The sequence below is a fragment of the Eptatretus burgeri genome, chromosome 2 (genome assembly GCF_056783735.1).
Source record: "Eptatretus burgeri isolate ZD-2024b chromosome 2, Ebu_testis_v1, whole genome shotgun sequence".
NCBI lineage: Eukaryota > Metazoa > Chordata > Myxini > Myxiniformes > Myxinidae > Eptatretus > Eptatretus burgeri.
In genome coordinates this window covers 5889115-5913234 of record NC_140962.1, presented here as the reverse complement: position 1 = coordinate 5913234, position 24120 = coordinate 5889115, and the positions used below count along the sequence as shown (strand labels likewise).

The 24120-nt window shown below is 39.7% G+C and overlaps 1 protein-coding gene across 1 annotated transcript in view; it reads right to left on the bottom strand.

Annotated features, from left to right (window-relative positions):
• LOC147031312 (unconventional myosin-XV-like) overlaps positions 1–24120 on the bottom strand; it is a 443397-nt gene that overhangs the window by 200073 nt on the left and 219204 nt on the right. The window contains exons 25-30 of the mRNA XM_085861560.1: positions 23717–23930; positions 17788–17827; positions 17182–17277; positions 15679–15806; positions 13014–13073; positions 12804–12879 (exon numbers count right to left, since the gene is read on the bottom strand). Of these exons, the coding sequence (XP_085717686.1) occupies positions 12804–12879; positions 13014–13073; positions 15679–15806; positions 17182–17277; positions 17788–17827; positions 23717–23930 (614 nt within the window). The remainder of the gene's footprint in view (positions 1–12803; positions 12880–13013; positions 13074–15678; positions 15807–17181; positions 17278–17787; positions 17828–23716; positions 23931–24120) is intronic.

Sequence of the window (24120 nt, the reverse complement as noted above, 5' to 3'; positions counted from 1 at the left end):
TCATTGGTGCTTTCATAATCATCTATAAAATTACTTTCATAATTATCGTTTGAACACAAACTCTCAGTATCATAACTGTCTTCTGTTCCAACAGAGATACTATCATCACTCTCATAAGTTTCAAAATCTTCAGTTGAATAATGACTCAGATTTAATGAGTAGAAAAAACATTACCATCTACATCTATATACTTTTTTTCATTGACAGGTTCAACAACTACATTTTTTATATTAAAGGTAATTTTAAAATGATCCTTAACAACTACTGAACGAAATGTCATTTCACCTGATATATTCACATCCTTTATTTCATCAGGATTTACATCTTTAGGGTTGTTGAAAAAAATACAAATTTCTCCTTGCATATTACAGATTGTCTTATCTTTTCTTTCGAAAGCTTCATCCATAAGGTTTTTCTTTTTTGATGCTTTTTCTTGTTTCATTGCTTTTTCTAGTTTTGAATATATTGCCAGAAGGAGAGGAGAAACTTTTGTTAGAGTTACTTTAATTGATGTTCTTCCAGATATACCAAAAGCCCTTCCACTGAAGGAAATCCAATAGTTGTTATATTTATCTTTATTCAATTTTACATCCTTGACATATTTCTCAGTATCTTTTACAAATGAAGAGGTTGATTGAAACTTGTCTTTTCTGCCTTGTTACATTGTATTTATTAAGTGAAAAAAGTTGGAGGATAAAATGGTTTTAAGCACAGATTCACCTATTAATCAAACAAAATTTTCATCAAGAAAATTTTATTTTAAGCAAAGTTTTGTTATATAAATATGGTGAATACAACGTACTGCGATGTTTGTAATCATGAATATAAATGTTATGAAAAACACCTTCAAACCAACAAACACACATTCAATCTTTTCAGACAAATATCCCCACTTGACCAAGAAACAAAACATTGTGATAGATGGGATAATGATATTCTTAAATTTTTTTAATAATAAACACCTTCAATCACGCAAACACAAGAACAATGAAGAAAGGGAAGGTGCCACTAAATTCTCCATTGAAAACACTGATGTGGCATTTAAAGGGCATATAAAAATAAGATCGTTTCACTTTCAAGACCCTGGACCATCTTCAATCATGGAAGCTGTTGATATGGTTAAACAAAGTATTGAAACTATAATTAAAAACACATTAAGTGAAATGAAAACTTTTAAGTTTTATACGGGAGTAAAACTGAATAAGGTAAGACAAGGTGATGAAACTACTCCCGATACGAGGACAACCCCTCACGATATCTGATCATTTTATGTGATGTTTACGATGAACTCCAGAGACAAGAACAAGATGTTGATAACACTGTAGTAGGTAGTGGATTTACTCTTACAAAGTAATATTTTTAGATATACACATCTTAAAATCAGATCCTCTTCAAGCTTCTTCTTATATTGATTTACCAAAAGAGATAAAACTTAAGAAAGCGGTTGTTAATATTCAAATCAAAGATAATGAATGTTTTCTATGGTCTGTTCTTGCTCACTTACATCCTCCACAATGGAATCCTGAAAGGGTTGAACATTATAAGAAATACGGAATACATTAAATGTTAAAGATTTAAAGTTTCCAATGTCATTGAGAGATATTCCTAAATTTGAGAAAATGAAGAATCTATCTGTTAATGTTTATGGATTAACAGATACAAAGTTCAGATATTAAAAATTTCAAACAACTATAAAAATGATGAAACACACATTGACCGTCTCTACTTTACTTTACTTCAAAGGAAAAATCACATTATGGTTTCATCAAAAAATTATCAACATTAACCAAATCACAACTATACAAGAGAAAATGTAAAACATATCCTTGTAAGAGATGTCTCAACTCCTTTCATACAAAAGAACGATTAAATCAACATTCGAAATATTGTAGTAATCATAGATCAACCATAATCAATTTACCAAAAACAGGTTCAAACATATCATTCAAAGATTTTAACAAATCTATAAAACATCCGTTTGTGATATATGCTGATTTTGAAATTATCCTTGAAAAGATAGATACTGTTTCTCCAAATCCAAATAAATCATACACAAATAAATATCAAAAACATACTCCTTCTAGTATCTGTTATTATATCAAATCATCTGTTGGTGATGAATACAAGTTAGAACTTTATAGAGGAGAAGATGCCTCAGAGGAGTTTGTAAGACGATTGGAAAAAGACTGTATAAGACGAAGAGAAATAATGGTTAAAACCTATAAACCAATGTCATTAACAAAGGGAGAGAAAAAGGAATTTAGAAAGAACAGTATCTGTCATATTTGTGAGGAGAAAATTGAGGGAGAGGTCAAGGTTAGGGATCACTGTCATCTTACTGGTAAATATAGAGGTCCAGCTCATTCCCGTTGTAATCTTAATTACAAGCCTCCAAACTTTATTCCTGTCTTTCTTCACAACAACGCTCACTATGACACACATCTACTTAGAAATGTACTTTCAAAGACATCTGGAGATATTTCTGCCATTCCTAACACAGATAAAAAATACATCTCATTCACAAAAACAATTCATACATCCCCCATAACCCATATCAAATTTCTTGACACGTACAAGTTTATGGCAAGTCCATTATCTAACTTAGCATCATATATGAAAAACTTACCGAATCTTAAATCCCATTTCTCAAATCAAGAAGAGATTGATCTCTTATCACAAAAGGGAATATATCCATATTATATGACTATATGGATTCATTTGAGAAGTTTAAAGAAACACAACTTCCTTTGAGGGAAAGTTTCAATGGTAAGTTAAATAAAACTCATATTTGCGAAAGAGATTATACACAAGCTAAAAAGGTTTGGGAGAAGTATAACATGAAGAATCTTGGAGAATATCATGATTTGTATCTTAAAACTGATGTATTGTTGTTGGCTGATGTGTTTGAAACTTTTAGAACAGTCTGCCATAATAAAAAATTCTTATGGATTAGACCCTGTTCACGATTACACACCCCAGGTTTGGCTTGGAGTGCTATGTTAAAAATGACAAAACAAAATTTGGAATTAATCAGTGATATAGATATGCTTTTAATGATATAGAAGGCTAAAAGAGGAGGAATATCTTAAGTATGTTCCAAGAGATATGCTAAAGCAAATAACAATTATCTTCCTGATTAAAATAAGAATGAGGACAACTCTTACCTGATGTATTATGATGCTAACAATTTGTATGGGTGGGCTATAGCTCAATCTTTACCTTATGGAAAACTTAAATGGGTTAAAGAAAAACATTATGAAAACGTTTTACAAGACATTGTTCTCTCCTCTCAAAAATAATTGGATGAAGCTGAGGTTGGATATTATTTTGAGGTCGATTTAAAATGTGCAGAAGAACTTCATCACAAACATAAAGACCCAACTTATGCCCCTGATAAAGAAAGTCCAAGAAAAGAATGGTTAAGTGATTACCAACAGTCATTCAATATAAAAGGAAAATCTCCAGAAAAACTACTTACTACATTAAATGATAAAGAAAGTTATGTTTTGCCTCAAAGGAACTTGAAACAATATTTATCTGCTTGGTTGAGAGGGAGGAAAATTCATCAGATTTTGAAATTTAAACAAAGTCATTGGTTTTAACCAATGTCATTTAAACAAAGTCAAAGTCAAATCGACAAAACATAAGACTTGCTACATCTTGGAAACAGGCTTCAAAGTTAATTAATAGACCAAGTTTTGAATGAGCGGTGGTGTTTTCAGAGAACTTTTGTGCTTTTAATTTGAAAAAAGAGAGTATTGAAATGGAAAAACCTATTTATATAGGAACATCAATTCTGGACTTGTCAAAGTCATTAATGTATAACTATTACTATAATAATTTAAAATCAAAGTAGAAGGATAATGTGTCGTTGTTATATATGGATACAGATAGTTTTATATTAGAAATTAAGGCAAGTGATGTATATGAGGATATGATTGATAATATTGATATATATGATGCAAGTATTTATAAGTCAGGTGATGTGTTGTTTTCATCAAAGAATAAAAAGGTTATTGGTAAAGGCCCGGTCACACCTTGACGTTTTAGCCAACGTATGCCGATTTTTGAATTTTTTTTCTAAAACGCTGGCACACGTTGAATACGTTATGGGTAAGTTTTGATAACATTGAGAGCACGCTGAAAAACACTGCCATACGTCGTTGTACGCTGGCTTTAAAAGTTGTACTTTTTGGTTGTCCTCAAATTTTTTCATGCTTGAAATTTCACGACGTATGCCGGCGTATGACTCACACGTTCCGCTACGCTGGCCACAAGTTGTATGCACGGTCTGCGATCGTTGACAGACGTCAACACATGCTACTTGTAAGTTAATCATAAGTTGAGACACGCCGAGGTAATGTTTAGCGTACCCGAAACTTATTTCTAACCTATGATTAAAGTGTTGTTGGCACGTTACGCAATCGTTGCCACACGTCGACAGACGTTACTTTTAAGTTACTCATAGGCTGAAAGACGTCGGTATAATGGATCGTCCTTGCGTCAGCGTCCACGGCCACGGCCAGGACACTTATTTGCAGCATTCTTCAAACTTTTCTCGGCATGACGAGGATGTTCACACTTCGATGTCTAGCTTGGCTATGATTGCAATTGTTCATCGGCAGCGTCTATTTAAAATAGTCGAGTTTGAGCGTTTTAACACGTTCAGAAGAAACGCTTAAAATTTCCAAACCCCAGCGTCAAAAAACAAAGGCGAGTGACAGCAATTTAAATCGTTCATTGTAAACAATGAAAATAGCTGAGTGGTACCGTTTAAAAGTCGTTGAGTGTAAAAAAAAATCCAATTGTTGAGCGCAAGCGTCTACTTTCAATAGTGGAGATGCAGCCATTTAAATCGTTGAGTGGCAGCCTATGAATAGCAAACCCCACGTCACCGGCAAAGATAAACTGCCGCACGATATGGATAAGTTAGGCTATCGTTGGCATAGTTTGTGAACGCCGGCTTCACGATAATTATTCGTTGGTATATCGTATCTATAAGTAATCAAAGCGCTCTATGCACATTATTAGTTCATTGTGCATTTGTCCAACCCGTTATGAATAGACCTAAATCGTAAAAACAAGCTATAGCTCATTGTTGAAAAAGCCCCATAAAAAATCAGCCGCGAAGAACTTCGAACAATGGTGAAAAGATGTCTCCTACCCATGGACACGCGGACGCAAGGACGATCCATCATAACCCACACCCTCCCCCTCACACTCACCTACTACTGCCAACATGAACAAACTACTACTAATACTAATACTAATACTGATACTGATACTGTTACTGCTGACATGGACATCGACTCAAAAAGGACTCAAAAACACTGTTGGGTTTCCCTTTTATGAGCAGCATTTTTATATACCAATTCCCAAAATCGCTGGGAACACGTCTTTATATGGCAGTTGTAAGTTAGAAACACGTTCATTTATTTTTTTTTGTCGACCGGAAGACGTCATTGGAATACGTCGACATTCGTCGATGTGTGTTGGGACTACGTAAAGAATTGGTTCAAAGCACGTCAAACATAAGTTAGAAATAAGTTTCGCGTAAAAAAGACATTACCGCGACGTTTTTCGACTTATGAGTAGCTTATAAGTAGCCTTTGTGGACGTGTGTAAGCGTCCACATATCGTATGTACAACTTATCCCCATCGCATGCGGAACGTGTGTCATACGCCAAGTACGTCGTAAAATTTTGAACATGTTTAAAATTTCTTGACGTACTCTACTTACTACGACGTATGATAGCGTACTTTAGCGTTGTACTCACGTATACCAAACTTACTCATACCGTATTTGACGTGCCCCAACGTTTTAGACACATTTTTCTTTGGTCGGCATACGCTGGCAAGATCGCCAAGGTGTGACCGCGATGTTGTCACTTCCATTTCTACGGCAGTTATGATTAGAATCGTTGTGCGTCAGCCTTTTAATAGGCTACGTCACGACATCGTCGGCGATGCGTGCAACGTGCTATGCCTAAGTTAGACTATCGTTGGGCATCGGTTGTGTAGGCCGACAACAGGTTCAGCATTCGTTAGTATAAGTTATCTATAACACAACGAAACGTTCTGTGTCCATTACCAATGCGTTATACATAAGACCAAGTCGCTATGAATACGTCCGAATCTTTAAAAAAAAACATCAAAAGTTCAACGTAAGCCAGCGTTTTACATACATTTTAATACGTTGCCATCGCTGGCTAAAACGTCAAGGTGTGACCGGGCCTTAAGTTTAAAGATGAATTGGGTGGGAAGGTCATGTGTGAATTTATAGGATTGAGATCAAAGTCTTATGTTTTTACGTATATTGATAATAATAACATTGAAAGGTGTGATAAGAAGGTAAAGGGAATAAAGAAAAATATAATCAAGGAAACAATAAAGTTTAAACATTATTACAACTATTTAACCTTAAAGAAGGAAGAGTACAGAAAAATAAATGCAATAAGAAGTAATAAACATCAATTATATACAGAAGAGATAAATAAGAAAGCATTAGGAGCTTTTGATGAGAAAAGATATAATTTAGAGAATGGAATCAATAGTCTCCCTTATGGTTATATTATAAGTATAAATGTTAAGATATTGGGTTGGGGATTTTAACGGGCTACCGCCGTCTTTTTACTGATTTACAAATGATAGAACCAAGCAATAACCAAACCAAAGAGTGGAGATGTAATCAGCCTTGGTATTTAAATGGAAAACACAAAAATGTGAGAAATATCAAATAAGTCTTATTGAAGAAATAACCGGGGTAAAAGTAGATAAAACAAAGAAGTGGATATATTTAATTGCAAATAAGTTGGAGGATGTAAAGAAAAAATAAATATCCTTGAATGGACTGAAAACTTTGTTGGTTATCAATTGAACAATGGAAAAACAATTTACTACAATCTCAAAATATGTGGCTCAGGAGGTGGTAAAACAAGAGCATTGAGAGAAGTTTATCATTTCATCTCTGCTCAACATCTTTTCCTCTCCCAAGACGTGTCTGACTCCCAAGTATCTCTCCCTGGTTACTCCCTCTTACGGTATGACAGACCTGAGCCTCGTCCTGGTGGAGGTGTTGCTCTCTTCATCAAAGACTCTATTCCTCACTCTCCCTGCACTGCTCTCACTCCCCCACACCCCCAGGAATACCTCTGGCTTCGGCTTCCCCTCCACTCCCACCTCATGTTTATATGTGTACTGTACCGTCCACCGAACAGTGATGACTCCATCTACACCTCACTCTCCGAAAACATGGACCATCTTCTATCTTCTCATCCAAACTCTCTCTTCCTCTTATGTGGCGACTTCAATTGTCATCACGCCAGTTGGCTAGGTGTGGGTACCTCTCTCACCTGCCATGGGACATCAGCAAAAGCTTTCTGTGACTCATTGGGACTGACTCAATCGGTCAACTTCCCGACCCGGATCTCAACCAATGGTACTCCATCTCTTCTGGATCTGATTTTGACAAATTTCCCTGACAATATCTGCTGCTCTTCCTTCGCTCCAATTGGTTCTTCTGACCACGTCCTTGTTAAAGTGGACATCTCTCTGGCTGTTATCAGAGAACCACCTCACCGCCGTCGAGTCTGGCATTTCACTCAAGCCGACTGGCAGGGTCTCCGAGCAGCCATCAAACTTACAGACTGGTCTCCTATCACTACTTTCTCAAACATCAACTCATCCTGGGAATTCTTTCAAAGAAACTTGCTCTCCCTCATGCACAGATTTATCCCCTCTCGTGTTCAGTTGTCTTACCCTTCCTCCCGCCCTTGGTTTACTGAAGCTTGTGGCGAGGCAGTTGTCCTGAAACAACTTGCCTTTGCCTCATGGAAAGCAAACCCAACTGAGGGCAATCTCAGTTCTTTCCACAAAGCTCGGAACAAGTGTGTAGCTACCCTCAGGAGAGCCAGAAAACAACATCTTTCTCATCTCAAGTCTGAACTCTCAAACCTCTCTCCCTCCTCAAAATCCTGGTGGCGTTTAATCAAATCTGTTTCTGGTGTATGTTCCCCCTCCATCCCCTCCCTTACCTCAAATGGCCGCACTGCTGATTCCACACGTGATAAAGCTGAATGTCTAAACTCGGTGTTTGCAGCTAAATCTTGTGTCCCAAACCCATCACTATCTCTACCCACTTTACCCAGTCGCACCCAACTGTCCCTGGACTCTGTATCCTTTTCTCCTGACAAGGTGGAGAGCTTGCTTTCAAACCTCGAGTCAGATTCTGCAACCGGTCCAGACGGCATCAGCCCACGTGTCCTCAAAGCCTGCTCTTCTGCTCTTGCTCACCCTCTCTCTGTTCTATTCACCCTCTCATTTTCCCAAGGTCATCTGCCATCTGCTTGGAAATCTGCTAACATCACTGCCCTGCATAAAAAAGGTGCAAAAACAGATCCCTGTAACTATAGACCAATCAGCCTTCTCCCAATCATCAGCAAGGTTATGGAATCCATCATCGCTTCAGACATGAAATCCTTCCTCTTCTCCAATGGCTTGATTTCCAATCATCAATTTGGTTTCAGACCAGGTCACTCTACCCTAGATATGCTGCTACTGCTCTCCCATCAATGGATGGAGGTCCTCAATGCCAGACAGGAAATCCGAGCCGTATCCCTGGACATATCACGTGCTTTTGACACAGTCTGGCACCCTGCCCTACTCACCAAACTCTCTTCCCATGGTATTCAAGGCCATCTCCACTCATGGCTCGCAGACTTCCTCTCCTGTCGCAGTCAACGTGTGGCCCTAAATGGAGTTCTTTCATCCCCTCTTCCTGTGCAGGCTGGAGTTCCTCAAGGTAGCGTTCTGGGCCCTGTTCTTTTTCTGGTTTTCATCAATGATCTCTCGGACTCTCTGGAAAATCCTCTATTTCTCTTTGCCGATGACTCCACCCTCTGCCGTACCATCTGTCATCGCTCAGACCGGCAAGCAGCAGCTTCTTCGCTCACTGCAGATCTGGATAAAATCACAAACTGGTCCAACACGTGGAACATGTCTTTCAATCCAGACAAATCTCACACTCTCACTATGTCTCTTCGAAAGGACCGTTTACAAAACCCGCCCATCCACTTTCTCAACAATCCTCTGGAAGAAGTCTTTTCTTTCAAGCTTCTGGGTCTCACTATCTGCCATGACCTTTCCTGGGAAAGTCACATTTCCAACCTTGCCTCAAAAGCCAGTCGCCGACTGGGAATCCTCCGTCGTGCAAAGTCCTTCCTCGGCCCTCTTGAGCTCCTGACCACTTACAAAGCTTTTGTCCGTAGCCTGATGGAGTACTGCTCTCCCCTCTGGGCTGGTGCTCCTGCCTCCCACCTTTCTCGACTTCACGCTGTCGAAACCAGGGCTTTTAAGATCATTGGCATCTCCCGCAATGAAGCTGAGTCTTTGGGCCTCTCACTCAATCACCGCAGGTTGGTCGGTGGTCTTTCTGTCTTCTACCGACTCCTCTCCAGCCTTGCCCCCCTGCTCTCTCTGTGATTTGTCCCAACCACATTTCCACAGGGCGCTCAAGGTCCGCCAACAACCCCCTTCTGGTAAAACTACCAAAATCACGAATCACTGCTCATCTTCACTCTTTCATTCCTCTTTTTCCCGCCTTTGGAATAAACTTCCTCACTCTATTCTTTCCCATTCTTCCCTCCAGGCTTTCAAAACAGCTGTTCACCACCACCTCTTATCTTCCCCCATCCAAATCCTCGATCTTTTCTACCCCCGATAATCCACCCAAGCCCACTTCCTTCAATTCTCCTGCTTTCCTTCCTGAAAGTCCCTTTAATGTCCATCTTCCCCTCGCCATGTTCCCCGTCCCATCCCCATCCCTCTCCCTTCCACAGTTCACCTGTGTCTGTTCCCCAATGTTTTGTCCCTTCCACTCCCGCCCCTCTTGTCTCATGCCTCCTTGCTGTGAGTTGTGTGTTAGCTCTCATACGAGCCTCGACCAAGGTATACAAAAAAAAAAAAAAAAAAAAAAAAAACAAAGAAACATAAACCAAGAACTAATATCCAAAGTAATCTTTGTGAATATACTCGATGGTGATGAATGTAATTGGAAAATTAAGTTATTCCCCAAAGCAGAACATGGACAAATATTCATTGGTTCGCTCTTTGAGTGGAATGAAAATATAAAAGGAAAGAAGTGCTTTAATCAGTGTCTCAATTTTACATTTGCTCAGTGGGGCAGAGATCAGTCTCCTATTTTGGACTTTTGGGGCTTGAGACAGTCTCAATTTTACATTTGTTTGTATGGGAAGGGGAGGAATCAGTTTCCTATTTTGGGTTTTTGGGGCTTGATTCAGAGAGTTTTTCCCTTTTCCCCATTCATTTGAATGGCTGCCTCAGAAGCCCCATTTATCCTCGACTGAGAGGTGATCACCATAGACATGTATATCGTCTCATCATTAACTGATAGGTCTGGTAAATATCAAGTTTCTACATTATGCATTTTGTTTCAACAATTAAAATTGAAGGAAACTTCAAAAGAGAGGCTTCTGTGCTGAGACCAAAAGGTTGGTTAACCTCTGAATAAAGTGAATTGAAGAGGATAGCGATTTTCTAATTCTGGAAAAAAGAAGAATGTTTGTTTGTGTGTTTATTTGTTGATGCATTCGGACCCTGCAGGAACCAGTACGACCAAACTTTGCATGGCCTCCTCTTTCATCCAGAGCAAGGTTGCAGGCTATGTTTTGATAAAAACAATTTGGCCTCAGGCCTCGATCCGGTCTTATGCTTGTCATACACCGCCTGTGCCTTTTCCCCAGAAGCGATCGAGTAATAAACAGGGTGTTCCAAAAATACCAGAACAACTTTGGTTGTTAATATATTTAGAACCACAAATGATACGATGATACCCTTTAGTTTATATGACACAGAAACTCATAAAGTTTTGTGCACACCATGAAGATACTTCAATGTGGGCTCAGTTTGTCATGCACAGGACATCAAGGCGGTACAATAGTTCTTGCCATGTTCGGTTCTGTATATGTTTGCGTCCACCAGTGCACATGCAGCTGTGATCCGAGAACGAAGATCCTGCAAGTTTGCAACCGTGGTGTTGCAGACATCTTTGACAAACCCCCACAGAAAACAAAAAAAAAACAAAACAAAAAAATCAAGGGGATTTACGTCTGGTGATTGTGGAGACCAGGCAGTTGGTCCGTCAACAACAGAACTTTAATGACGTCTTGGCCAATCCAGTGACCTGGAAAATTTTAATTCAGGATGGCTCGAAAGACTATATCAGGTTTCAATTCTACGATCTGTGGGAAGGCAAATCCTTCCAACATGTTCATGTAAATTGTTGAGGTCACTGTATCCTCCACAAAGAAAAACGGACCCACCAAGCAGTCAAGAAGAAGGCCACGCCTGTGTTACACATGTGTTCAATGACCATCCTCACACTGTGCCAGTTTATACATGAAAGCAAGCTTCGTCTGTGAACATGACCCTTTTCAGGTAATCTTCGTCATCCTCTCTAGTCTATGCGACTGAGCATTTCCAAGGCAAACACCTTGCGTTTGGGTCCGTCATTTGGTTTGAGTTCCTGCAGAATCTGCACCTTATAGGCATAAAGCTTCAGTCTTTTATGCACAATCCTGTGTGCAGTTCTGGTTGGTAGTCCCAGTTCTCTGGATGCACGTCGGACCGATTTTCTGAGACTTTGTTGAAATGATTCACACGCTCGTTAAATGTTGCTGCACTTGTGCTTGGTCGACCGGTACTTTTCTGTTTCTGACAACTTCCAGTCTCTTTAAACCTCTTGTACCACTCTCTGATATTAGTCCTCAATGGCGGATTCCTTCCATACCTTGTATGGAAATTATGCTGAACTTGCATGTCGGATCTCGTCTCGATGAACCATTTGATGCAATGAGCTTTCTCCCGTGGAGTCGCCATTTTCATTAAACCACCAGACCTGAAAATAATGAAAACTTTTTGAGTTTCTGTATCATATAAAACAAAGGGTATCGTTGTATCATTTGCGGCACTAAACATATTAACAACCAAAGTTGCCCAGGTATTTTTGGACCACCCTATATATTGTGAAGATCATGTGTTGAGGCTGTTGTGATTTATCAACAACACAAGTTTAATGACTATCGTGTTTACACGTGCACATGTTTTTAAAAAGATTGCTTAACACAAGTTTATTATAACACTTCCTTGTTCAGACCTCGAGTGAGTATGGTGCTTACGCATTGCTGTGATCGAGTAATATATATTGTGAAGATATGTTGAGGTCATATGATGTATGCAAGCTAAGAACAGAACCAGGGTATTTACTTACATATTGCATTGAATTTCCCTGGGCAATGATGGGTACTTCAGCTAGTATGGAATAATGTGACATCAATAAAGTTTGGAAGTGGCACTATATCCATAATAGAGTTGGGGTCTGAAAACCCATAACCATACCTTTTGTCATTCCCAACATTTCCAGTATGTGTGTGGGGGGCAGAATAATGATGATAAACTATTTGCAAGAAATTAGTAGAATGAAGATTTAACAACAATCAGTAATTCCATCAGATGCACAAAGTGTAGAACAGTTTCCAAGGCAGAAAGAAAAGCCATAATTGAAGATTGTGATCAGCTCAACTTTCCTTTTTATTCAGACGATAACTTGCTGCTGGGACTTCTTTCCTCATGGCAGCTTTAAAAAAATTTGTTTTACTTGTAACATAAATAGAGCAGACAATACAATTATAATTTTAAAATTGGAATTTGAAAAAATACATCTCAAAACGTTACTTGATTTGCCAGGTAATGCAAGCATTTATTTTACCACACAATTTGTTTTTTACCCAGGAGATTCCTCATGCAGTTCTTCTCATCTTTTGTGATGCGAATGCAATTCTCTGAAAATGTGTCCTGAACAATCTGCAAAAGCAGCAGCAGCAGCAGCAGCAGCAGCAATGGGAAAACAATGTTACACAAAATAGTTTCACCTTTACTTTGTGATCATACATTTCATGCTTTTTGATTGAAAGTAAAATTTTTCTTTCCTCCAATACCTGGTTCACCAACAAGTTTAACAGAAGAGGATGAGTAAAGCTTTCCTTTGGATAAAATATCTGTGGAGCATAACAAGAACAAACAGGATATCATGTGATGTGAACATGGGTTTACTTTTGAAAGCAGAAAATACCAGATGTAAACATCTATCTACACTCTAAAGCAAGAACAGTCTGTTTCTTTTTTTTTTGTTTGCCATCTCCTCCTCCAAGTATTGGCTAGTCTTGACCAAACTTGACATGCGCACTCAGGGGCCACCACGGGGTGTCTAATGGGGGTCGACATCATTGTTCCATGTTCATGAAGATTGATTAATGTGTAGCTGTACAGACATGACAGAAGTAAATAGACACCTTACATTTCTTCATTTCATCTGTATAACGCAGTTTTCCTCAGTGATTTGTACTAATATTCGACTATTTCTTTGCAGAAACGAGTTCCTGGGTCTTGTATGACAATTAACTATGCCTCGAACTCAGGGAGCACAGAAACTTTCCGGTTTCAAAGAGGACGAATTGTTGGCCAATCGGAAGGTGGAGTCAACCAGCGTCAGACAGCCCAAAACCTTGTTATTCCGCTTTTTACGGTCAATCGGGTGATTGTAAAATTCACCAGCGAAGGCAAGGAATCCATAGCTTCCTGTTCCAGTCGATATGGGCCATCAGAAAGATGTCTTCGAGCTGCCAAGCGGTCCATTGAGAAAACTCCCTGTTGCAAGGCAGCAGATGTTGCAGAGGAGGTCAAGTTAGCTTAAGAACTGCCATGCAGTACCTTCATCAACTGGGCTACTATGAGAGAGCAGATTGGAGACAATCTCTTCTTAGACCAACCAACGTTTAAAGGAGAAAGAAGTGGACTGACAAGATGGCCACAAGACCCTTGGAGTTTTGGCAAACTGTCATTTTTTCAGATGAGTCCCAATTTGCTCAATTTTCTGACAGTGGACGAGTATGTGTCTGGAGACTTCCCAGTCAAGAGTTCTCTTTGAACCGATTGCAGCCAACTCTCCAACACGGTGGTTTTTCAGTGATGGTGTGGGAGCAATGTGGAGTGCTGGTCAATCAGTATGCTTGTGGAGTGTGTTGGCAAATTCAACTCTGCGATATACATTACTATTATTGAGGATGGACATCTCCCTGCCTTCTCCACTGGTCAGATGGTCAAAAACAACTCTGTTCATGGAAGATGGAGCTCCATGGCACACAGCAAAAAAGACCAAAGAATGGCTGGACAGAAATGGGATCAAGCCACTTCCATGGCCAAGTTAGTCTCCTGACATGAATCTCAGTGAACACCTCTGGGCCATATTGGATCGAGCTGTGCGAAAAAATTCCAGCAAACCAACATCACGGGCAGAATTGCAAACCTTTTGCGTGAACCCTGGGCAGAAATCCCACAAGAGAAAATTTTGGAACTCGTTAGTTCTATGCCTAGAAGAGTAAAAGCATTAAAATCTGCAAATGGCAAGTCTACCAAATACTAGTGTATGTATTAAAATGGATCAAATGTTCTTCAAATGTTAAATAAATAAAATCTGTAAAAATCATGGTGTCTCTTTACTTCTGTCATGTCTGTGTAGAAACAATCTTTGAGTTGCATGGAAGTTAAACAATGTTGAATCGAAGAAAAAGGTGTCCATAGAGTATTGAAAATAGAAAGCTTCATAATTCCAGCAAGGCACAAAGCCATAGAAAAGGCAAGGTTTTAAAACAATGAAAAATGGGAGTACAGGAGGGCCTTGACATTTGCAGTGGTTACGTTCTTGAAAATCCCCATGAAATGCAAATTACATTTACTTTGTGATCCTTCTTTCCCAAAAAAAAATTAAGCAAACTTTAGGGGTAATGTGGAAAATAAGATTAAGAACTTCAACTTTAAAATTTGTAACCAATTTTTGCCAAACGGGACCCTTAATTCACATGTTTGTGCATTGTTTTGTGCAAATTATTTTAATGAATAAAAGGGTTATTAAGAACATAAAGTATTATTTTCCTATATTAAGAACATAAAATGAAGTTTATTTTCTTGAGTTAAAATCATGCAACTTACCTTTAATAATAATGATGATAAACTTGATCCAACAATGTGATTAAGATGTTGAAGATAAATACAAAATGATGGTGATGAAGATGTTGGAGGGTATGAGGGGGCTACTGTGCTGGCTGCTCGTGTTAATTGGGTGAATAAATGTGGAAAATAGTTTGCCAACCCACGATTATTCAAGCACATTGACCACAATCCGCAAATCTTGACTCATTCAATTAACCGTGATAGAGTGAATACATGAAGGGGAAAACCCACGGATGGAAAGGCCTCCCTGTACCCTGTTTAGAAAACATTTTTGAGAATATATACTGGTATGCTACAAGGTATAGTTTGAGAGAGGTATACATCATCACATTTCCTACTTCATCCCTTTTTCTTGTATGGCAAACAGGTACATTTGCTCGTGTTTACTAATGTACTGAACAGTACGTATAGTCAACTGATTGTTCACACCAAGTATGCACTGTCTTTTGCTTATAGTTTCCTGAAAAATATATCAAAATTAGAATAAATTCAAAACAAAAAGGAAAATATTTACAGTTTGACAGGCAGCATTGGCAAAATATCTAAGAACCATTTATCAGAAAACTAAAAAGGTAGTATATGAACAAAACCTGCCTCCTTGCGAATATGGAGAGTCCACGTTACGTTGTCGTAGCTGTAGAAATCATCATTGTGCCATGGATGCAGCTCTGTTTTGATGCGTTCATCATCAGAAAAATAGGACCGTGTGTCCTGAAGCTCACCTGGATCAGGAGCAACAGTCACTCAAACCCCCTTTAGACCCCCAGAGACCCTGATTTATTTGATTTTTTAATGCCATGAACAAACTTTGGTGCATCACAGGTGATGAAGGTTGTGGTTAAGTTTCATCAAAATTGTGTGTGTCGTTTCGGATAAGAGAGAAAATACCTGTTGGGGGGGGGTCAACACCCCCCCTCCCCTCCCTCCCCCCAGTAAACCCTCTTCATGAGCTCAGATGTTGATGTGGTCAATAAACCTTCGTTAGGCATCAGATGTGAAGCTTGTGGACAAGTTTCATAAAAATTGTGTTTAGTTCAAGCGAAAATGACTGAAGTGTTTACGGACTGACTGACTGACTCACTCACCTACGGACACTGCTCAATAATATAAGCTCACCAGACAAACGCCTCGGTGAGCAGTGCTAAAAATTCAATGATTTTGACAAATATGGATCATGGTGTTTGTTGGTTGGTCATAGAACTAATGAAATAAATGCAAATAAATCCCCTTTTCATCACCATGACAGCATATTGTGATAAATTAAGTTACACAATCAATCATAGCATTGAAAACCTCGTTGATGGAGCCCTCTGGAAGTTGTAGGTCCGATAAACTTATCCCAACATGTTCAACTTTAATTATAGGAAGGAAATGGCAATATTATTTTAACAAGCAGCTTGTCATTGACAGTATACAAGCCAATACCATCTAAATGAGATCAACAGGTTCATCAAATACTAGTGGGGTGTGCTTACACATTGCGTAAGCATATGAACCGTGTTTCCCCATTGTTTCAGGTCGCTCACCTGCATTTGATTTTTCATTTTTTTTTCATTTATTTATATTTTCATATACGGATGCTTTCCGACAGTTCTGTAATTTTTCTCATATTGGCTTCGATGTTCATCGGCACACAAAAGTACCATGTTTTTCTCCATTGTCTCAGGTCGCTCACGTGCATTTGATTTTTCATGTATTTATTTTCATTTATTTATCTTTTCATTTACATACGCTTTCTGGCAGTTCTGTGATTTTTCCTGGTGTATCGCGTTCGATGTCCATCGGCACGCAAAATTACCGTGCTTCCCTATTGTCTCAGGTCGCTCACCTGCATTTTTTTCATCCTTCATGTATTTATATTTTCATTCATGGATGTTGTCCGATGATTGTGTGATTTTTTTTCCCAGTGCACCGGCTTCGATGTCCATCAGCACACAAAATTTCAGCTTTCTCTGTCACCCGGAAGGTACCGATCTTTAATATCAGTCAGTCAGTCAGTGGTTCGAAAGAGCTATTTTATATTAGATGATGAATACTGTATATTCCCATAAAATAAATGTTTATATAACTTTTGACGAAATAATATTTTCCACTCACCACCTTCATCAGCCATCTCAGGTTCATTCTCCATCACCTCTGGAGATGCTGTGGCCCCCAATGCAGCTGCCACCTTGGCCATAGCTTGTGAAAGTGCTAAAGAAGGAAAGCATCAAGTTATGAAAGGCATCAAATGGAAGAATTCTGCAAGAAGAAATCTGATATATAAACTATGGGGAAGTGCTCGGCAAATGACAAACTGTGAAATGTCAAATACAACTAAAACTGGGTCATTCTGAATCATTTACTTATTATACACAGAAAATCGTGAAATGTAAACCCCTAACCCCCCCCCCAAAAAACCCCACTCACCCCCTCCCTTAAATCCCCACAAATGCTCCTTCTCTCACTTATCCTTACTCGTTTCTCTTCCTGATCCTCTATTCCTTTTTCCCTCAATCCTCCGACACTCCACTATACTCTACTCACATTCCTCACCCCCTTTCTCATTCTTATCTTTCCCCTTCTACTTTACTCTCAATTAACCCCTTCTACCATCACCACCCCTCAATTTTTATACAGTACATATAATAAAGATGGCTTCTTTATTTTGGCAGTTATTCTACATATAAATATATTTATTTTCAATGAATAAAAAAAACTTACAAGCGCTGATAGCCTTCTTGTGTTTGTATTTTTCAATTCCCTGAATAATGAGAAGTTTTTTTGGGGGGAGGGAGATGAGAATGATTGTAAAAAGCTATAAGAAACTGACAGTACAATCAAGAATAAATACAATGACACTCAGCTGTCTCAACTGTCCCCATTTACAAATATCTAGTATGACAGGGACGGCCAAGTTAGTAAATGAGGTACACACTACATCTGTACCTTCCCTCACCCACATAGGCAAATCTGGGTTAAATGAGCTGTTCACACAGTGTGGTCAAAAACAATCGATCCATACTTTTCCCAGACCTGTCAACCCCAAATTATGAAAAAGAGTGAGAATGTAAAATGTGTCCAGCGAGATCACGAAGCAACCGAGAATTGAGGGTGCGAAGCGCCCAAAAAATTGAGGGGGGTCTGGGGCATGCTCCCCCAGAAAATGTTTGCTTTCTGGGGTGTCTTCGATGCAATTTCCTGCATTCTTGGTGCCAAATTCATCCCAAAAAAATTTTCAGTCAGAAGATAGGTTTTTTTGTGAAGTTGTTACTGTTTAGTCCACTGCATGGACTAAAAGAAATGAATCAACAACATGAATAAACAAGACATATATTTTATTTTCATCAACAGATCAAATGCTATACAGGAATTAGAACACTCATCATCCTTGTAATCGAGATGTATTATTTCAGCATATTGAGTCTTTCCCAGTATTTTGCGGCGATTTCGGGCGAAAAATGAACCCCCAGTAACAAGGCATTTCATTGGATGGGCGACGATAATTGACCAATTAAACTCCGCCTCTCATATAGGATGTGGGGAACTATGCGAAGCAATCGGATTTAAGTCGGTCGTCATGGATAAAACATCAGTTGAACCAGTCACAATGCAATAATGTTGGAAATATTTTTTGGTGCCGAGAAATTTTAAAAAGTGTGAGAATTTATAGTGAGAACGTGGCTTTCAAAAGAAACTCGTGAGTATCACGGCAAAAACGTGAGTTGACAGGTGTGTTTTCCCCGACCACTCAACCGGGGACATGCTACTTTTGATAGCACACCAGTAAATGGATGAGTAATTAGCAGAACATAAACAAGTCCAAAAATGTCAAAGTATTTTGACACAGTTGTGAATTTTTTGCTTATCCATCACCAACAGTGCATATAGAAAGTCCACACCCCATTTCAAAATTTTCACTTTCACTTGCCTTGTCGCCTCAAATTAAATTGCATTAAATCAGACTTTTTCCACCTTTATTTACACATCGTACCCCACAACTTCCAAGTGAAAAACAAATTCCACAAGTTTCAGAAAATTAATTAAAAATATAAAACTAGAATATCTTGGTTGGATAAGAGTCCACCCCCGCCCCTTATAATAGCAATGGTAAATTAGCTCAGATGTAACCAATCACTTTCAAATTCACACACCAAGTTAATTGGCCTCCACCTGTTATAGATGATAGTGATTCTGATTATTTTAGCATAAAATCAGCTGTTGCTGTTGGTTTCCTCTGCTGGGTAGTGCATTTCATAGCAAGGACTCAAACCATGAGTACCAAGAAGCTTTTAAAAAAACCTACGGGATAAAGTTGTGGAAGAGCACAGATCAACGGATGGGTATATAATATTTCAAAGGCCTTGAATATCCCTTGGAGCACCATCAAGAAAATAATTAAGAAGTGGAAGGCATATGGTACCACCAAAACTCTGCCTAGATCTCTCCAAAATGGATGAGAAAGCAAGGAGGACACTGATCAGAGAGGCCACCAAGAGGCCAATGCCAACTTTGAACAAGCTACATGCCTTTATGACAAAGACTGGTCACTGTGTGCATGTGATAACAATATCCCAAGTGCTCCACAAGTCTGGCCTGGATGGTGGGGTGACAATAAGGAAGCCATTACTCAAAAAAGCCCACCTTGAGTCCTGTTTGAGGTATCCAAAAAAATACTCAGGAGATTCTGAAGTTATATGGCAATAAGTTTTGTAGCCTGACGAAACCAAGATGAATGAAACCAAGATCAGCAGGGACTGGGGAACTTGTCAGGACAGAAGGGAAAATGGATGATGCAAAATACAGAAAAATCCAACAGGAAAACCTGCTGTCTTCTGTAAGAAAGCTGAAATTGGGACGGAAGTTCACCTTTCAGCATGACAATGACCTGAAGCACACAGTCAGAGCTACACTGGAGTGGCTAAGGAACAAAAAGTTAAATGTCCTAGAGTAGCCCAGTCAGAGCCCTGACTGAAATCCAATTGAAAATGTGTCATGACTTGAAGATTGCTGTCCATCAACGCTCCTCATGCAACTTGACTGATCTTGAACAGTTTTGTACAGAAGAATGGACAAATATTGCCCAATCAAGTTGAGCAAAGTTGGGAGAGAATGATCCCAACACTCACAGCTGTAATTGCTGTCAAAGGTGCTTCCACCAAGTATTAACTCAGGGGGTGGACACTTATCCAACCAAGATATTCTAGTTTGGCATTTTAAATTAATTTTCTGAAATTTGTAGAATTTGTTTTTCACTTGGAAGTTGTGAGTTATGATATGCGAATAAAGGTGAATAAAGTCTGATTTAATGCAATTTAATTCCAGGCTATAAGGCAACAAAAGATTCGAATTTTGAAAGTTGGTGTCGACTTTCTATAGGTATTATATTTTCCTGGGGAAAAAGATAAATTGTTTTCCAGAAACGAAACTGAGATATTCACTGTTTTACACAAGGTTGCTTCCAGAGTAGGACAGCCTGGAACAGAGCCATGATATCAGGCCTTTCATCAATAATAACCAATGTCAGTGTGTATCCGTCTCCTTCAGCAACTCCAAAAGCATGAAACCCAGCAGCCCCAAACTTTGCATGTGTACGAAGGAAACTGCAAGGTGATTGGGACTGACTCAATCGGTCAACTTCCCGACCCGGATCCTCACTCCATCTCTTCTGGATCTGATTTTGACCAATTTCCCTGAAAATATCTGCTGTTCTTCATCCTCTCCAATTGGTTGATCTGACCACATACTCGTCAAAGGAAACATCTCTCTGGCTGTTATTAGAAAACCACCTCAGCACCGTTGAGTCTGGCATTTCACTCAGGCTGACTGGCAGGGTCTTCAAAGCAGCCATCAAACTTCGAGACTAGTCTCCCATCGCTACTTTCTCCAACATCAACTTGTTCTGGGAATTCTTTTAAAGATACTAGTTCTCTCATGCACAGATTTATCCCCTCTCGTTTTCAGTGTCCGACCATTCTTCCCACCCATGGTACACTGAAGCTTGTGGCAAGGCAGTTGTCCTGAAACAACTTGCCTTTGCCTCCTGGAAAACAAATCCAACTGAGGATAATCTCAGTTCTTTCCATAATGCTCGGAAAAAGTGTGTATCTACCCTCAGGAGAGCCAGAAAACAACATCTTTCTCATCTCAAGTCTGAACTCTCAAATATCTCTCCCTCCTCCAAAGCCTGGTGGCATCTACTTCAATCGGTTTCAGGTGTATATTCCTCCTCCATCCCTCCCTTACCTCAAATGGCCGAACTGCTGACACCGCATGTCAAAAGGCTGAGTGCCTAAACATCACGTGTTTGCATCAAAATCTTGTGTCCGAAAACCATCGCGTTCTGTACCCACCTGACCCAGTCACACCCAACTGTCCCTGAACTCTGTGTCCTTTTCTCCTGACAAGGTGGAGAGCTTGCTGTCAAACCTCGACTCAGATTCTGCAACCGGTAAAGACGGCATCAGCGCACGTGTCCTAAAAACCTGCTCCTCTGCTCTTGCTCATCCTCTCTCTTCAATTCACCCTCTCATTTGCTCAAGGTCATCTGCCATCTGCTTGGAAATCAGCAAGCATTACTGCCCTGCATAAAAAGGTGCAAAAACAGATCCCTGCAACTACAGATCAATCAGCCTTCTCCCAATCATCAGCAAGGTTATGGAATCCATCATCGCTTCAGATATTAAATCCTTCCTCTTCTCCAATGGCTTGATTTCTGATTATCAATTTGGTTTCAGACCAGGTCACTCTACCCTGGATATGCTGCTTCTGCTCTCCGAAAAATGGATGGAGGCCTCAATGCTGGACATGAAGTCAGAGCCATCTCCCTCCACATATCGCGTGCTTTCGAAACTGTCTGGCACCCTGCCCTGCTCACCAAACTCTTCCTATGGTATCCAAGGCCATCTCCACTCATAGCTAGCAGACTTCTCTCCTGTCGCAGCCAACGTATGGCCCTAAATGGAATTCTTTCATCCCCTCTTTCTGTCCAGGCTGGGATTCGTCAAGGCAGCGTTCTGGGCCCTGTTCTTTTTCTGGTTTTCATCAATGATCTCCACAATTCTCTGGAAAATCCTCTTTGTCTCTTTGCTGATGACTCCACCCTTTTCCGTACCATCTGTAATCGCTCAAGCCGGCAAGCAGCAGCTTCTTTGCTCTCTGCAGATGGTCCAACACGTGGAATATGTCTTTCAATCCTGACAGATCTCACACTCTCACTATGTCTCTCTGAAAGGACAGTCTGGAACCCCCCCCCCACCCCACCCCCCCATCTACTTTCTCAACAATCCTCTGGAAGAAGTCCTTTCATTCAAGCTTCTTGAACAAACTTTGGAACAAACTGCCACTCTCTTCAATCCCACTCTTCCTTCCAGGTCTTCAAAACAGCTGTTCACCACCACCACCTCGTATCTTCCCCCATCCAAAACCATGATCTTTTCTACCCCCATTAATCCACCCCAAACCCACCTCCTTCAAATTCCCTGCTTTCCTTCCCGAAAATTCCCTGTCATGTAAGGTCCTGAAAGTCCCTGTGGTGTCCATTTTGTTTACCCCATGTTCCCCACACCATCCCTCTCCCTTCCACAGATCTCCTAATGTCTCTGTTCCCCACTGTTTTGTCCTTCCCTCTCCTGTCCATATCGGTCATGTAGTTTGTGAGGAAAATGTTTTCGTGAATACGAAGGATGAGGGGAGAGAGGCCGTGGTCCTCTTTCCAGTGGAGATACGTCCATGGAGAGCACAACTCAAGGTTAGGGCATGGTCCTGATGCTTCACGGCAAGTTTGGACTGATCTGTCTGACAATTTCTGAGAAGAAGATTTTTGAATAAAATACCAATATTTTGGGCAAAAGCCCCCTTTTCCCCATTTATAGGGGGCACATCCAGATGGAGATCACAACCCCACAACACCTTGGTGGCCTGATGCATCATACCAAATTTGGTCCAGATTGGTCGGGTAGTTTGTGAGATGTTTTAGTCAAATGTAAAAATAAAAAAACAACCCTTTGACCCCATTTATAGGGGGTGCATCGGATGGGGAGCACAACCCCATGAGACCTTGCTGTCCTGATGCATCATGCCAAATTTGGTCCATATCAGTCGGGTAGTTTGTGAGGAGAAGATTTTTTCAGTAAAATGTTAATGGACAGACGGATGACCGGACCTTGGGACCCACTTTATGAGCTTATTTAGATGAAATAACCTAAAAATGACTATCTTTATGGTATCCTACTAAAACATTGAAGTGTATATATATATATATATATATATATATATATATATATATATATATATATATATATATATATATATATATATATATAGTGCATCTCTATCACAATGATTCTCGTCACACAAATCATAAAACAGGGAAAACTGGTCAGAAAAAACTAAAATAAGCCTTCATGAAAATAAAATTGTGTTTGAAGCTGTGGAGCAGTCATGTCCAGGTGTCTATCCAATGACTGACCATAGAATAACAAAATTTGCAGATCTCATATTTGGAATGATTTAATGATTCAAACAGCCAACGGAATGAGTTACTAACATCATGAAATAGAAATGACCTACAAAAGTCACATCATGCCAAAGTTAACAAAACCAAAATCAAAATTGTTCCAGTTATAAACACTGCTTATCCCAAATACAGCACCTGAAATGGTGGTGGTGGTGATGGTCGAGTAGGAGATGAAGTGTTGCTGCCATCTGAAGAACTCTGAAGAGATGGAGAATTGGTGGATAATGATGGGTCATTCAGAGAATCATTGTCGTTATGTGAGGAACCGTTGGTGGTCCCCTTTTTGAGGATGGAGAGCGCTTCCTTTCTGGGGTCAGACTTCTTATCAAACCTGGAGTCAGATGGTTTTCTGTAATCCACAATAACCCACAGGTTAATGATGTTCTAGGCAGGATCACCACATTGAAAAAACAGGGGCAATACCCCTGGGCGCTCACCTGGTAGAATAATGATACTGAGGAGGAAGTCAACGTGGGACGGAATCAGCAAAACTTACCATAATGAACCAATGTCATAGCAAATACCTATTTTGGGGGGCA